This window comes from Lathyrus oleraceus, chromosome 3 (assembly GCF_024323335.1).
Source record: "Lathyrus oleraceus cultivar Zhongwan6 chromosome 3, CAAS_Psat_ZW6_1.0, whole genome shotgun sequence".
In the NCBI taxonomy this organism is placed as follows: domain Eukaryota; kingdom Viridiplantae; phylum Streptophyta; class Magnoliopsida; order Fabales; family Fabaceae; genus Lathyrus; species Lathyrus oleraceus.
The window spans coordinates 269,201,749-269,219,379 of NC_066581.1; the positions used below are offsets into that span (position 1 = coordinate 269,201,749).

Here is a 17,631-nt window from a genome sequence, read left to right on the forward strand (position 1 = left end):
AGTGAAAAGTGTGAATGTGTGAAATGTGGAAGTATATATACACAAGTTCAAAACACATGCAAAACGGCAACATTAGTTTAAGAGGGAACAAGAGTAATTATGATTGCTAAAATCTGAGTTGACAATTGTGGGGATAATTAAATTCATCTAATGATGGGTGTCTAATCTCAAAAATATACACACTGCTCAAGGGGATCTCAATAGTTTGGCCCTCAAGTTCTGAGCTAGACAAGTGTCTAGAAGATCCAAGGTCACACGTTTGAGAGACCACATGTTGATGTTTCTGGTGTCAAGAATACCAAAAGGTTTCTGATCCAGATATCTTCTAACTTATAGAAGTATCAGAACCAGAATCAGATAACAACATATGTTTAAGTCAGAGTCTAGTTTAACATTAGAGAGGAGAAACTCAATGTTCAGATTCATTCTGAGAAATCTGCCATATTTAAGTTTTTCAAATGAAAAGAAATCTATCTTCAGCTAAGGGTTTTATAAAGATATCATCCCATTTATGTATGTATCTATGAATTTTAAAATAATTATCCCTTTCTAAACATAGTCTCTAATAAAATGATATTTAATTTCTATGTGCTTCACTCTGGAATGTAAAATTGGATTCTCACTCAAACATATAGCAACAGTATTATCATAAAAGATAGGGATGTTACTTTTATAAATCTAAAAGTCCTCAAGCTGATTCTTCATCCATAGCATCTGAGTGTTGCACAATGAAGCTGAAATGTATTCTGCTTCTGCAGTTGATAGTGCAATGGTTGATTGTCTTTTGCTTGCCCATGAGATGAGGTTTTCTGCTAGAAACTGATAGTTCCCAGATGTGCTTTTGCATTCTAACCTATCTCCAGCGTAATCTGCATCACAGTACCCATAAAGCATATACTCTGGTGTTTTCTTATACATCAAGTCAAGGTTAGGTGTTCCTTTCAGATACCTAAGGATTCTCTTAATATTAGTTAAGTGAGATTCCCTTGGATCTGACTAAAATCTAACACATAAACATACACTAAATAATATTTTTGGACGAGATGCAGTCAGATAAAGGAGAGAGCTTATCATACCACGATAGAGTTTCTGAAAAACCTTTTGACTTACCTCTTCTTTCTCCAGAATGCAATTGGGAAGCATGAGAGTCTTGGCTGGTTTGCTTTCTGACATGTCAAAATTCTTCAGAATATCATTTATGTATTTGCTTTGGTAGACATACATGGCTTTTAATGTTTGATTGATTTGAATCCCGGAAAAGAACTTTAGTTCTTGCATTAGACTCATCTCAAATTCTGCCTGCATTAACTCAGAAAATTCTTGGCAAACAGGGGGGTTAGCAGAACCAAATATTATGTCATTAACATATATCTGACAGATCATAAGATCGTTTATGATGTTTTTACAAAAAAGAGTGGAGTCCAATTTACCTCTGATAAAGTCATTTTCTAGAAGAAATGAACTAAGTCTTTCATACCAAGCTCTGGGAGCTTATTTCAGACCATAAAGAGATTTTTTCAGTTTAAAAACATGTTCTAGAAGTTTTGAGTTTTCAAAGCCAAGAGTTTGATGGACATACACTTCTTCATAAATATAACCATTCAGAAACGCACTTTTAACATCCATCAGATATAATTTAATGGAGTAATTTACAGCAAAAGATACAAGGAGACAAATATATTCTAACCTTGCGACTTTAGCAAATGTTTCATTATAGTTAATACCTTCCTGTTCACTATAACCTTGTGCCACCAGTCATGCTTTATTTCTGACCACTTCACCCTTTTCATTTAGTTTATTTCTGTAAACCCATTTGGTTCCAATGGCATGATTTCCCTTGGGTCTTGGTACAAGATCCCAGACATCATTCTTGGCAAACTGGTCAAGTTCTTCTTTCATTGCCAGAATCCATTATTTATCTTGAAGAGCTTCTTCATAGGATGTTGTCTCTATCAGAGATACTAGTCCCAAAAGTGTTTCTTCAGAGACTTTGAACGTTGATCTTGTTCTGACAGGTTCATTCATGTTTCCCAGAATCAGTTCTTCAATTTTTTTTTGCCTATTTCTTGGTCTTTTCTTATTGATTGTGACTTCAGGTGCTTCTGACGTTTCTTTTTCTGCTTCATCAGATCCTTTGGTCTTTTCATCAGAACATGCAAGTGTTATCTCCAGATTTGCAAAGTTCTCAACTAACTTTGACTTTTCAGAGTCAAGCTTGTCATCAAATCTAACATGTATGGATTCTTCCACAATTTGTGTTTTTGTATTGTATACTCTATATCCTTTAGAATGTTCTGAGTATCCTAACATAATACACTTTTTTGTCTTAGAGTCAAACTTGTTCAGATTATCTTTAGTGTTCAGAATAAAACAGAAACATTTAAAAGAATGGAAATAAGAAATGTTGGGTTTTCTTCCCTTGCATAGTTCATAAGGAGTCTTATCCAAAATAAGTCTGATAGAGATTATATTCTGAATGTAACACAATGTATTCATATCTTCAACCCAGAAGTGCTTAGCCACATTTGTTTCATTGATCATGGTTCTGGCCATTTCTTGGAGAGTCCCATTCTTCCTTTCTACAACTCCATTTTGTTGTGGAGTTCTAGGACATGAGAAATCATGAGATATTCAATTAGAGTAAAACATTTCTTCAAAAAATGTGTTTTCAAATTCGCCACCATGATCACTTCTGACTCTGATGATCTTAGAGTCAAATTCATTTTGCACTTTTGAACAAAAGCTAGTGAACAAAGAATGTGACTCATTCTCGTGCCTTAAGAATTTTACCCATATCCAACGACTATAATCATCAACAATGACAAGTCCATACTTCTTACCATTGACTGCCGCTATCTTAACATGTCCAAAAAGATCAATATGTAGAATTTCCAGAGGTTTAAAGGTAGAAACAACATTTTTGGTTTTGAAAGTTGTTTTAGAAAATTTTCCTTTCTGACATGCTTTACAAAGGTCATCTGAAGAAAACTTCATCTTAGGTAGCCCTCTGACTAGCTCAAGTTTATTTAGCTGAGAAACTCTCAAGATAATGTAACCCAAGTGTCTATGCCACACCCATTGCTCTTCATTTACAGACATTAAGCATTTTACATTTTGATTTTTCAAATCTGAAAGCTTTATTTTATAAATGTTGTTCTTCCTCTTTCCAATGGAAATGACTTTGCCATATTTCTTATTAGCAGCTTTGCACGTTTTTTTATTAAAGATTATATCATAACCATTATCACTTAATTGACTTATGGATAACAAGTTATGCATTAATTCCTCAACATAGAGGACATTAGAGATAGAGGAAAGAGATCCATTACCAACTATTCCAGATCCTCTGACTCTTCCTTTCTGATTTCCTCCAAAGCCTACAAATCCAATATCTTTAAATACCAGATTTTGGAACATATGCGTTCTTCTTGTCATGTGTCGCGAGCATCCAGAGTCCAGGTACCATGACTGGTGTTTCAATTCTGCTGCATAGGATATCTGCAACATACACTATTTTATCTTTTGGTACCCAGAATCTTTTGGGTCCTTTAGGATTAGTTCTCCCAGAGTTTCTGAAAACTTTGGGTTTTTTAGCATTGCAGAACTTCTGTGTCTGTGCAGGTGTATAGTGATAAGAAAAAGGAGATTTTGATTTGTTTTCTATAGAACTTTTTAGATCATCTTCATCAGAGTCATAACCAATTCCTCTTTTTCCATTATGACTTAAACCATAGATCATAGAAGCCATTTTTCTTCTATCTAGGTTGTTGTTCAGAAATTTCTGAAAAGGTTTTTCATATTTGTATATGATAGTGTCAGAAGTAGATGGAGCTTTGGAAAGAGTTTCTTCAAGTTTTGAACATTTCTTAGTTGAAAATTATTTTTCTCTTTCAAGAATAAAAATATTTTCTTTAAGTTCGGAAACTTCTTTCTCAAGCTTATCACCCTCTTCAACAATTTCTTCATGAACCTTTTTCAGGTTCTTGAATTTTTGTCAAAACTTTTGATAAATGCTCAGAGATTCTGAAAAACAGACTTCCATATCAGAACGAGAAAAGTCAGAGAATACCTCTTCAGAGTCAGATGTTGTTTCAGATGAACTTCTAGAGGTAGTTTCCATGAATGCTACATTTTCCTACTCCTCTTCAGAATCAGATACCGAAGCTTCAAATTCAGAATCATCCCATGTTTCCATGAGTCATTTCTTCTTTGCTTTGAAGGAATTCTTCTTGAAGCTTTCTCTTCTGGAGCTATCCTTCTTTAACTTTGGACATTCATTTATGTAGTGTCCAGGCTTTTTGCATTCATAACACGTAACTTCCTTGTTGGGTCTGCCTCTAGAGGTTGAATATGGACGTTCTCCCTTCTATCTGGGCCTTCTGAAGTTGTTTTGTCTTTCTCCATAGTTGTTTAATTATTTTGGAAATAATATATAATTCTTCTTCATCATCAGAATCTTCATTCTCAGAGTCATCAGCTTCTTTTTCTTCTTCAGGTTGAAAGGCTTTATTCATTTCTGGCTTTCTTCTTTCTGATCTAAACTTTAGAGCCACATATTTTCTTTTCTTCTGAGGTTCATCTTCTTCAAGCTCTATTTCATGACTTCTGAGAGAGATGATAAGTTCTTCAAGACTTATGTTGTTCAGATCCTTAGATAACTTCATATCAGTAACCATAGGTTTCCACTTCTTGGGAAGACTTCTGATTATCATCTTGATATGATCTGATGTAGTGTATCCTTTGTCCAGAACCTTGAGTCCTACAACTAAGGTTTGGAACCTTGAGAACATCACTTCAACAACTTCATCATCTTCCATTATGAAGGCTTCATATTTATGGATTAAGGCCAACCTTAGTCTCTTTAACTTGATTATTTCCTTCGTGCGTCATTTTCAGGGAGTCAAATATCTCTTTACCTGTTTCCTTGTTGGTTATCTTCTCGTACTCGTTGTAGGAGATGACGTTTAACAAAATTGTTCTTGCTTTATGGTGATTCTTGAAATCACACTTCTGATCGTCATTCATTTTGCTTCTTGGAATGGGAATACCAAGTTTAGAGTTGGGTATCTCATAGCCATTTGTAACTATCCCAAAGATCAATGTCGTAGCCTAGGAAGAAACTTTTAATTTTGTCCTTCCAGTAGTCAATTTTTTCTCCATTAAAAACAGGAGGTTTTGCGTTGTAGCTATCTCTTTCATTTGTGTTATCCATGGGGTTTTTCTCACCCTGGGTCTCTCTACACTGTTAAGTGTTTGATTAAAGAATCAATAACAGAACCTAAGCTTTGATACCAATTGAAGGTAGAGAAAAACAAGAAAGGGGGGTTTGAATTGTTTTCAGGATAACCAAAAACTTTTTGCAACACCACACATACAAAAATAAATGCTAACAACACAAGGAGTTTATCTTGGTTCGCTTGAAAATCAAAGCTACTCCAGTCCACCCGACCAAGGTGATTTCTCCTTCAATAAGGACTTAATCTAATAATCTCAACAAATTACAAAAAAAGTCTAATAGTTTAACAACCTCTTAGCTCTCTCAAGTATGCATACTTAAACAAGTCACTCGAGGAATTACAATTTTAGGAACACAAGTGTTTGACTAGATGCTTCTAAGTAAGCAGCATTAACACGCGTTTAAGAACAATGAAACAATGACCATACAATATGAGCAACAACTCTTGTGTAAACACTGAGTATTACAATGAGAGATATGAAAATATGTTGTTTATTGAAAGTTACAAATCAAAGTTATGTGTGTTCCAATGTTTTCAGTATGTTGTCATGATGCCTTTATATAGTACTTTGATATGATACCGTTGGAGGGAAATCAAGGGAGATTTCTTGCCAACTATGGAAATTAAAGGTATTAACTTTCTTGTCCTTTCCATAGAAGTCTTAGAACATAATCCATACTTTCCTTAAAGAGAATTGTACTATAGTTGGAATGCTTATTGATTAAGTTTCTAATCCGGTGATGTAAGATAGAGTGTTGAGCGTGTAACAGAGTTAGCGGAGTCAAAGTCTTTGATCAGATTCTTGCAGTCTTCAGATAGTATCTTGAATAGTCTTCAGATGTTATCTTGAATGACCTTCAGATGTAGATTCTTCATATATTAGAGTTGTACCGCAACGTCAGATTCTGTTTGTGATTGCTTCTTAGAAGTGTTCTTGTTTAGAGTTAGATCTGTTTTCTTCGTGCTGGTTCAGCTTTTCTGGACTATATCAGATGCCAGACATTTGTTCCTTGTTTCCTCAGATTCATTTTTCCTTAGAAACCTGCACGCTTAGAGTAAATTATCAGGGTACCAAATTGTTTCATTCTTTGTTATCATCAAAACTTAGAGATATATTGCATAACCAAATTCTTGTTCTAACAATATTCCCCTTAAGAACCCGCAATACACAACCATCGTTCTATCTTATGTTTGTACTCTAGATTCAGGTATAGAGTCTTTTCCACAATGTGTTTTCAGTCAGAGTATCCAATTCAATACCACATCACAACGGATCCCTATAAAGTATTATAGGATATATAACATGATAGAGATAAAAATGTTGGGAAAAATTGGTTGATATCATATCCCTTGGACTTTGATGATAACAAAGTATTTAAAGAACAATTGGTTATTCTTACACCTATTCAAGTATGCAGGTTGTATGATTAAGAGAAGATGAAAAGAAACCTGAGGAATATGCATCTGAAGATTAAACTCTGGCTCTGAAGATCACTTCTGAAGACTCTGGCTCTGATGGAAGATCCAGACTTTGAAGAAGTCAACTCTGAAGAAAGTCAGTCTCTGGTGATCCTGGCTCTAAAGCTTCAGAAGCCAAGAAGTGGACTCTAAAGTTACTAACCTCTAAAGAGTGAAGTCTGAAGGAAGTAAACCTCTAAAGCATAGTCTCTTCAATCGAGGTAACTCTGACAGACTCAGAGACCTTTTGATCACGTGAAGAATTAAGGAAAAATATCTTCTTTGATGTCTGAGCTTCAACAAATAATTCCTCTTGCATAAAGTTATTTTCTTGACGTGTCTAATAAAGTACAAAGGTTATCCAACCTTTGGTTAAAGTATTCAACGTCTCTTTATCCCCTAAATATTTACAATTAAAGTCTGAACATCTTAACATTTACAATTAAAGAGAAGTTACTATGTCAAAATTGTTAAGCTTAGAACATCTTAACATTATGTATATTTTATAAGTTCTTAAGTTTTAGAGTCTTTCTAATTTTTATTTTATCTATATCTTTGATTTTATATCAAGTGTAGTTGTTACCCAAATCTCTTAACAATTATTATAGAATCAGAAGTCTCTTGCTTTAGTGCTTGAGCATTTGAAGTCTCTTACTTGTATGTTTGAGAAAAGGAAATCTCTTGCTTATGGGCTTGAGAAAGGAATTCTCTTACTTGTGTGTTTGAGAAAAGGAAGTCTCTTGCATGTGGGCTTCAGCAAAGAAGTCTCTTACTTGTGTGTTTGAGTAAAAGAAGTCTTTTGATTATGTGCTTGAGCATTTGTAACCAGTTTGGTTATAGTGGAAATCCAATGGAAGTACAAAGGGACTAGACTACTCTTAAGTTGTGAGAGGAACCATATTAATTGCTTTTGTGTTTGCTTTTACTCTCCTTTCTCTTACTCATTAATATCCTGTTGTTGTCAACTTTGATACTCCAAGGAAGATTCTAGTTCTGAATCTAGTAAGGAACTTCAAAAGCTATCCAAGCTTTTCTAAGTTAGACTTTGAACTAAGTGTTCAGAATCTATTTGAAAGCTATCAGAAGCAAAAGTTGAAAAATCTTAAAGAAGAAAAAGCCAACCCAATCCAACCCCCACCCCCTTCTTGTGTTTTTCTCACTTTGAAACAAAAGCATAAGGTAAAGAAAAGCCACACAAATAAAGTAAACAAAAATCAGACAACAAAATAAACTAGGACTGATTCTTTTGGGGGAATGAGGGATCCCCAGCAGAGTTGCCAACTGTTGTGTCTTGAAAAAACACGACCTTGCGGGCGCGTCGCACGCTTGCGGAATGACTAACAGAGTTGCCACCGAACTTTATTTATTCCCGAAAAATGAAAAGAGAAAATAACAATAAAACCCCTAAAAGGATGACAATTATATGGTTGTCGCAACTAATTCTGGTTTGGGAGTCGATTACTCAAGGGGAAGGTATTAGCACCCCTTATGTCTATTGTACTCAATGGGAACCATTTAGTTAGTTATGGGCATTAGTGTTAACTTTCAAATGTTGGCTTCTCGATTTATTTAATAAAGGAAGAAGAATGGGACTAAAAGGTGAATTTTTAATTAGGGTGCCTGACGAGACTTTGAATCTCGCTCCTACGTATCTCCAGATGCGATGGAGAACTCAATGCTACATAGTTTTTGGTAGAAAATGTTTGCTTGTGGGTTGATTTTAGTGAAAGTTATTTTGTCACAATTAACGTAAAACCATTGCTTACCAAAAACAATTTAGAGGAGTTGACATTTGCATCACATAGAATGAATTTCTGCATATCATCATTCGCGGGAAAACATCGCTTACCTCGCTCACATACACGTGGACGAAGCATTGTTTTGTATCTTCTCGAGACAAAATGTCTTTCGCTTGTCAAAAATGTTTGAAGTTGAGAGCCAAAAGGCAAAACGGTTTAGATGCGTTGGATAAATTTTGGGTGATGCCGAGAGCTAGGATGGTCAAAATATCCATCTTGTATCCTAACCTCGGGAGCTCGTGATATACACCATGTTCCTTTTCATCTTATTTGAGAAAAGATTTGATATTTTTAGGTATTTTTGGTTGGATGATGAGCGCTCGGATGGTTGAGATATCCGTCCCGTATCTTAACTCACCAGAGATGGATATTTGTCAAGTTTATTGAGAAAATGATTTGCATCAATAGCGTTGGAAGTTTTTTTATGGAACAACGAGAGCTCGGATGAGAAAGACATCCATCTTGTATCCTAACCTCGGGGAGCTCATGATATGCACCACATTCCTTTTTATCATTATTTTCAAGAATATGCTTAAAAATGATTAAGTATTTTTGGTTTTATTTGGGAAAATGCACTCGATGTTGATCGAGGTTTATTTTTGCATTGTGGAACAAATTAAAATGAGTGAGGTGTTGTTGATAATGGTTTGAAAATGTTTTGAATCGACGGTGAAAAAATTGTTGAAGAATGAAAGGAAGACTAGAATCATAATGAAAGGGCGTAAATTGTATCGTGAATGGTGTGAATTCTAGCATGATGATGTGAACTCTAGCACAAGGCGTAACCTTATGTCACAAAGTAAATCGAATCACAATATTATACAAAGTATGTAACAAAGTAAGAGGATAGGAGCTCATACGACATATTTACAACATGTATTCATCATGATTGATCGAAAGAGTAAAGTAAAACGAAACATGCACGAATCAAGAATCATAACGCGAGGACGCAAATCAATGTCACGTAACACGATGACGTGCAACGCAAAGCTACCAAAAATAGTTTCATATTTGATTTAAATGTAACGACGTTGGATCGTTGTATCTCAACACAAATCGAATTAAAAATTTCTAACATACAATAAGCTCATCACAAATAAATTGAAACACATCAAAATATAAAACTGCGAAAGAAAAAGTCTCATGTCGAAGCGCAAAGTGGCAAAAAGAAAATATGTGAATTGTCACTATGCTAAATCATAGGAAGTACATACGAAATTGAATTAAAATGCAACGATAACCAAATTGAAAATGTCGCACACAAACCAAAAAAATTCCAACAAAATGCTAACGCCTAACGCGATCATCGTAAATGGATTGAAATACGTACAGAAAAACCAATGTAAAGAAGCAAAAATATAAAGAAAATGAAACTTAACGTGCAAAGACATAACGTAACGTAACTTAAAGTTAACGTGCAGGATTTATAACGTAATACAACGAATCATGCGGAACGAAGCACAATGAAGAATGTCACATGTAAGAGTAAGAAAAATTAAGCAGTGTTGCTAATGTAAAAGTGTGACCATTGCAACCAAATCAAATCAAAGAAAATACCACGCACGACGCACATTAATGCAAACAACATATCGACATAAATTCGATCTATTTTCAACATAACAGAAAATAAAACTTAAATAACGCAACCCACACATATTATTCGATTACAATAGTTACAAAATTATTACATCATATTCAACGTAACAAAAATTGAAAAAGTAGCCAACCCAATACATGAACCGAAACATAAATGCTATCGAAAATGTGGAAAAAAGGAACAACAACCAAACATCATTAGAAATGAGTAAAAAAGAAAATGGAGAAACCAAAAGAATTGAAACTCGAAATGTTGTTGTTCAGAGTTACCACTGAGCCATGTGAACAATGTCGCTAACTTGTGTGAGTGGTGTTGCTGAGTCGTGTGAACAGTGTCGCTAAATTGTGCAAGCAGTTTTATGTTGCTCAAATCCGGAGTTAATGAGTGAAGGATTGCTTGATGTTTGGTGGTGGCGAAGACGTCTGCTAACAGAGGAAAGGTGATGGAGATCAAGGTAGAGGAACTCGACGCGGTTACGTGAATGGTTGTGAAGGATGAGATTGGTGGTTTTGGCGAGGTAAAGGGGTTGTTCGATTGTTGCAGAAAGTGAGTAGTGAGGTGGAGCAAAAGAGATAGTGAAGAGGTTTAGTGTTGTTCGGTTCGAGATTCGATGGTTGTTGCTTCGGATATGAAGGGAGGAGTTTGGTGGTGGTCTGACGTGAGAGTTTTGAGGTGGTCGCGGTGGTTGTTAGTTGAGTTAATGGGGTTGTTGTTGAAGTGTTAAAGTGTGAGGTTGTGATGGTGGAAAGGGTGGTGACGTGAACAAAGCATGGCAGTGGAGGGGTTATTTGGTGTTTTGGTCGGCGGGAGGAAGAAAGAAAAAGGGAAGAAGAAGAGGAAAGATGGAAAGAAAAAGGTGAGGAAACAGAAAGAAGAAGAGGGAAAAAAGTATCTGAGTTTCTTTTTTTTCCATGTTCTTTGGTTTTTGAGAGAGAGATGAACCATTTTTTTTTACTTTTGAAAATCAAATCATCAAAAGTTACACAGTGTATAGGTTTTTGGAATTGGTTCACCTCTTCTCCTATATATATTGTTGGAGAGAGAGGACCCAATTCCAAAAACCTTTATGCGACATAATTTATGATGATTTGATTTTAGAGACTATGTGGAGAAAAAATAAATGATGAAGATATGTTAGAAAAAATATTTTTCACTTTTCATGCATCCAATGTGCTCATGCAACATCAATATCGAGAAAAAGGGTTTAATAAATATGCTGACATGATATTTTGTCTTTTTGTGGCCGAGCAAAATAACAAACTATTAATAAAAAATCACGAGGTCCGTCCCACTGGTACAATTCCATTTCGAAAAGTGAATGTAGCAAGACACAATCACGATGAAAAAACCGTGGCCGTGGTCATAATTATACTCATGGTCTTGGTTTTGATCATAGTCACAATGGTAATCATAAGAACACATCTTTCCACCAGAATTGAAAAAATATTGAAAAGAATGAAAAATGGGATCATAGTAGCAAAACCAATGAAAATACTTGTTGACATTGTGGAGGAAAAAATAATTGGGATCGCACTTGTGGTACTCCAAAACTCTTTACTAATGAAGATGATGATTCAAATTACAGTAATATGGATGTTATCCATTTAAATACTAGTGATTTATTTTTCGATCTAGATAAAAAAATTGATCACGAAGATGGAAATATAAAAAAAATATATAATTGATGAATTTTTTTTTTTTTTTTATAATAAATTTTCTGAATATTTTAAATTTTCTCTCATTATAACATAATCTTATTTCTTTAAATTTTGAACACTAACTCAACAAATTAAATCACAGAGAGAAAGAAAATGAATGATATTTTGAAAGCACTAGTGATGCAATAGTGTTGTAATGTACATTCTCTTCTATAATTCATCAATTTTGAATATCTCTTGTATAATCCATCAAATTTGGGGCTACACAATTTTCATAAATTCATCAATAAAAAACAATTACAATAAAAAAAAAGTATAGAGCACTCATTTCTTGTATCACAAATATTTGGCATTCTTGTATCACAAATTTTTGGCATTATTGTGACAGGTGCTTAACATCTAGTGTCGTTAATGATGGTTATTGAAAGTAAAACTTGAAATAGCACACAAGGTGAATAGTCTCTACTAACCAAGTTTTTTTTCATCTAAAAGAGCCAACATGACCAATATAAGTTAGTCACATGTCTTAAGATAACTTATCTATGATTTGTCTTTCCTCTTTCTTTTTAATTTTTTTTATATTATAATATTTTATTTAGTTAACCAAAAAGCTAAGAATAATTAAAAAAAAATACTCTTCCTTACCTGTCTTTTATCTCATTACATAAGGAGAGGACTTAGCTAAACAATTTTACAAAGAAAGAAAAATGGGTCGCTCCATTTCATCTCTTCATCACCTTCTTTTTTCATCTCTTGTTATTTTCACTTTGTTGTTGAATCATGTTCATGCCAACAAAAAGGTAACCCAATTTTGCTTCTTAATCACACACATATACATTGTAATCAAGATGATGATTTCATTAATTTGATAAGCTATTGTACTAATTATTGACAGTGTTACATTGTATACTTGGGAGCACATTCTCATGGTCCAACTCCTTCCTCTGCTGACCTTGAAATTGCTACATCTTCTCATTATGATTTATTGGCTTCAATCTTGGGAAGGTATATAAAATGACAAAATTAACCATTACAATAATATTTTCTTTTAAAGAAACTGATTGATCATTGACTGTGATGTGACAGTGAGGAGAATGCAAAAGAAGCAATTATTTATTCATATAATAAACAGATCAATGGGTTTGCAGCAATACTTGAAGAGGAACAAGCTGCACAAATTGCAAGTATGTTTTTGTAGATCTAGCTAGTCTTTTATATTTTCAACTAAAAATACTAATAAAATTGTTTTCAAATATATATGCAGAAAATGGAAAGGTGGTATCAGTGTTCTTGAGTAAAGAGCATAAACTGCACACTACACGTTCATGGGAATTTCTTGGATTGCGTGGAAATGATATCAACTCAGCTTGGCAAAAGGGAAGATTTGGTGAAAATACCATCATAGCCAACATTGATTCAGGTACTAAACTAAACTATAGTTCAATTTTACTATATTCTATATAGTATTCTATAATCCAATTAATATCATTTACTTAGTTATAAGTACAATTTTCAGAACAACATTCTTTGTTAATTAATGATCTCTGCCAACATCTAGTTTAAATTCTCATGTGTATGGATTTTTAATAGTTATTACCGTACTTATAGATTAAAAAAAAGTATTTTTGATTAAGTAGTTTAGTGATCAAAATTTTATCTCTTAAAAATGAACAAGTGAATTATGGTAGAGAAAAGTGAATTGTCTTTTTCCTCACATGAAACACTGTTTACATGGTACAACTGTTAACGTTTGGTCTTTTTTTTAGAATTGGTGTAAGAGTTCTCTTGGCTATACTATTTGTTTTCTTATGTAAAAGTTTATTTTTTTTTTTTAATAGAGAGGTTTGGTTGAATTTCTTCACTGTTATGTTTTATGCTGGTCAATTTTTGGTGGCTGTCTGTGTGGGGTTTTCTTGCATCTTCAGCTTTTTCTTATATTCAAACTTGTCATGATTTAACGCATAAAAATATGATATTTATGGTCTTTTGAATATCATTTTAAAGTCTTCACCAATAGTATAATCTTAGTGACTAATTAATAGACCTAGAAAATTGACATAATGTTTGTTTGCTATAGAACATTTGTGCTTTTTTTCTTCTTCACATATTTAATTAACCTACTTGAAGACAAAAACTACATGCTTTACTTGAGTTGGCAAGATGCTTTCTTGAATTCTTAATTAATATCAAAATATGATATTTTATTTTACCACATTATCTTGTGCTCTGTTCCTTATCAACTAGTACCTCAAAAGTCACAAGAATTTCAATTATTTCATGACAAAGTAAAGATAACTTTGACAGATTCAATATTATAAAATTTCCATATGAAAAATATGTTTCTTTTTTTATCACTTAATAAATAAAACCAAAAAACATTTTATCCTAAACTTGACTTTTTGTAGGTGTTTGGCCTGAATCAATGAGTTTTAGTGACAGAGGAATAGGCCCAATTCCTGCAAAATGGCGTGGGGGTAACATATGCCAAATTAACAAACTCAATGCTTCTAACAAAATTCCATGTAACAGGTTCTCTTTCAACCTCTTATTAATTTTTTTTATGCTATACAATTATAGTACTAAATTTATTGCACATTACACAATCAAAGGAAGCTAATTGGAGCAAGATTTTTCAACAATGCGTACGAATCAGTCAACGGAAAACTCCCTCGCTCGCAACAAACAGCGCGCGACTTTGTAGGCCACGGCACACACACATTATCAACGGCAGGTGGAAACTTCGTACGCGGTGCAAGTATATTTAATATTGGCAACGGAACCGTAAAAGGAGGTTCACCAAAATCAAGAGTTGCAACCTACAAAGTGTGTTGGTCTTTAACAGATGCTACTAGTTGTTATGGTGCTGATGTATTAGCTGCTATTGATCAAGCAATTGATGATGGTGTTGATTTAATATCCGTTTCTGCTGGTGGAAGTTCTACTACAAATTCTCAAGAAATTTTTACTGATGAGGTTTCAATAGGTGCATTTCATGCAATTGCTAGAAATATATTATTAGTTGCTTCTGCTGGAAATGACGGACCTACCCCTGGAAGTGTTGTTAATGTTGCCCCTTGGGTCTTCACTGTTGCTGCTAGTACATTAGATAGAGATTTCAGCAGTTCTATTACCATTGACAACAAAACAATCACGGTATTATATGTATATTCTTAATATTCTGCTTTTTTTTCCTTTACAATTATTATTATCATAGCTTTGATATTAATTATGTTTTTTTTGTTATATTACTAGGGAGCAAGTCTTTTTGTAAACTTGCCACCTAACAAGTCTTTCACTGTAGTGACTTCTACTGATGCAAAATTGGCAAATGCGACAAATCGAGATGCGTAAGTATAAAACTACAATAACAAAAATGTTGATGATCGTGAATATAATATGAATAGAGATCAAGTTTATGACTGTTTCTTACATTTTTCTGGTATGCACATTTTTGCAGGCAATTTTGTAGGCCAGGAACACTTGATCCTTCAAAAGTGAAGGGTAAAATAGTGGCATGTGTGAGAGAAGGGAAAATAAAATCAGTTGCTGAGGGTCAAGAAGCTTTATCTGCAGGTGCTAAGGGAGTCATTTTGAGAAATCAACCGCAAATTAATGGAAGAACACTTCTTTCTGAGCCTCATGTTTTGTCTACTGTCAGCTATTATGCCAAACATCAAACAACAAGACAACATAATGTAGACCTAATTCCGACGTAATTACTAATCCTATCAATATATTTTTTAGTCAAATTATATATACCGTAGTACTTATAATAAGCTTTTAAAAAATGTAACATCACAAAATTACATGTTACAAATGAAAATTTGGTCCGTTCAATCTTGTTCGAGTGGCCACAGATGTGTTGACTGTGTGAATGCGTCAAACTTTTGCAGGGATATAAAGTCAGGTACTAAAATAAGATTGTCAAAAGCAAAAACAGTCTATGGGAAAAAGCCAGCTCCAGTAATGGCTTCGTACTCATCTAGAGGACCGAATAAAGTTCAACCATCAATACTCAAGGTGTCTTACACTTGAACTTGGTATCTACCAGTAACTATTGAATACTTGTTGATTATTCAATGAGAATATTTCCTTTGTTTTTTGTTTTTGTTTCAGCCTGATGTAACTGCACCAGGTGTTAATATACTTGCTGCCTATTCATTGTTTGCAAGTGCATCTAATTTAATAACAGACACTCGTCGAGGTTTTCCATTCAATGTGATGCAAGGAACATCTATGTCTTGTCCTCATGTTGTTGGCACTGCTGGATTAATCAAAACACTTCATCCTAATTGGACTCCTGCAGCTATTAAATCAGCTATCATGACCACTGGTATTTTCTATCTCACCATACACATAATTTTTAAGATGATTGCTTCTTTCTTATCCAAATTTGTGTGGTTGCAGCAAGCACAAGAGATAACACCAACAAGCCAATCCGTGATGCGTTTGATAAAACATTGGCAAATCCATTTGCTTATGGTTCAGGACACATTCAACCCAACAGTGCAATAGATCCAGGACTTGTTTATGATCTAACCATTATTGATTACTTAAACTTCTTATGTGCTTCTGGATACAACCAACAACTCATTTCGTCGCTGAATTTCAACATGACATTTACTTGTTCAGGATCACATAGCATAACAGACTTGAATTACCCTTCAATCACATTACCAAATCTTGGACTAAACGTCGTTAACGTCACACGGACAGTCACCAATGTTGGACCTCCTAGTACATATTTTGCAAAAGCTCAGTTGTCCGGATATAAAGTTTTTGTTGTACCGAGTTTCTTGAAATTCAAGAAAATTGGTGAGAAGAAGACATTTAGAATTTCTGTGCAAGCAACAAGGGTGACTCCTAGAAGAAAATATGAATTTGGTGAATTGAAATGGACAAACGGAAAACACATTGTAAGGAGTCCTATTACAGTTCGACGTAAATGAAAGATCATTTAATGTGTCTTATTTTTCATTGAGGAAGAATTTAATGTGGTATACTAGCAATGTGCTTTTGTTATTTCATCATTGTAAGGTGTAATATGTTTTGTAATAAGTAGAGTATATGAATTGTAATAAACAAATAATTGCAACCCTTGCATTCACCGGTTTGAAGCCACTGCCACAAACGTAAATGTCTGCACGATATACCAATGAATCAGCTGTCTCAACCTATGGTTAAATGAGATAGAGTAGCCACATTGTTATACTAGGTTAAACAACACTGAGACAACTAGAAATGGAGTCCTACTCGGTCATGAATTATCAAACAACAAGTAAGGAAGTGAGATGTGGATGTAGGAGTTATGAAACAAAAAGAAGAAAAAAAAAGCAGAAAGTTATCTATACTAGCATCAACTAGTAGGAGAGTGATGATTACATCATGAAGTTCCACAAAAGACCTATACATCACATCATTACCAATTCCATATTTTACTAGGTAGACATCACAAGCATTTTCCTTCCTTAAGAGTATGGAATATTTGAACTTGTCATTCTCTAGAGAGAAGTTCTTTAATGTTGTGAAGAATCACAATATAGTGATGTCAAACATTAACAGCCTCTGAAATAAATTTGATAGCAGAGTTGGAGTCAGAATAACACATCAGATATTTAATGTCAAGTTCTCAAGTCATACGGAAACCATAATATAGTGTCATCAGCTCAACATGAAGATCGTTAGAATTTTTTCGAAAAATAAATTATTAAATTTTTTTATCAAGTCGAGTTGATGTGAATTCGACTCAACTCGACTCATTTTCAATCCTAAGAAAAACAAATAATGAAGAAATGATTGTTACGAAGCACGAAAAAATCACTCTATATCTCAACTCGAGTTTGACACAAATCTTTTTAAGCACTATATTTTTAATCATCACT

At 34.0% G+C, this 17,631-nt stretch overlaps 1 protein-coding gene across 1 annotated transcript; it reads left to right on the forward strand.

Annotated features, from left to right (window-relative positions):
* The first annotated feature begins 12,384 nt into the window (after nt 1–12,384).
* On the forward strand, nt 12,385–16,856 carry LOC127126888 (subtilisin-like protease Glyma18g48580). Its single transcript, XM_051055891.1, has 11 exons — nt 12,385–12,549; nt 12,645–12,754; nt 12,836–12,933; nt 13,014–13,169; nt 14,155–14,278; nt 14,359–14,902; nt 15,002–15,096; nt 15,207–15,461; nt 15,643–15,769; nt 15,866–16,082; nt 16,157–16,856. The coding sequence occupies exons 1-11, from the start codon at nt 12,457–12,459 to the stop codon at nt 16,696–16,698; spliced, it is 2,361 nt and encodes a 786-aa protein (XP_050911848.1). The 5' UTR covers nt 12,385–12,456; the 3' UTR covers nt 16,699–16,856.
* The last annotated feature ends 775 nt before the right edge of the window (nt 16,857–17,631 follow it).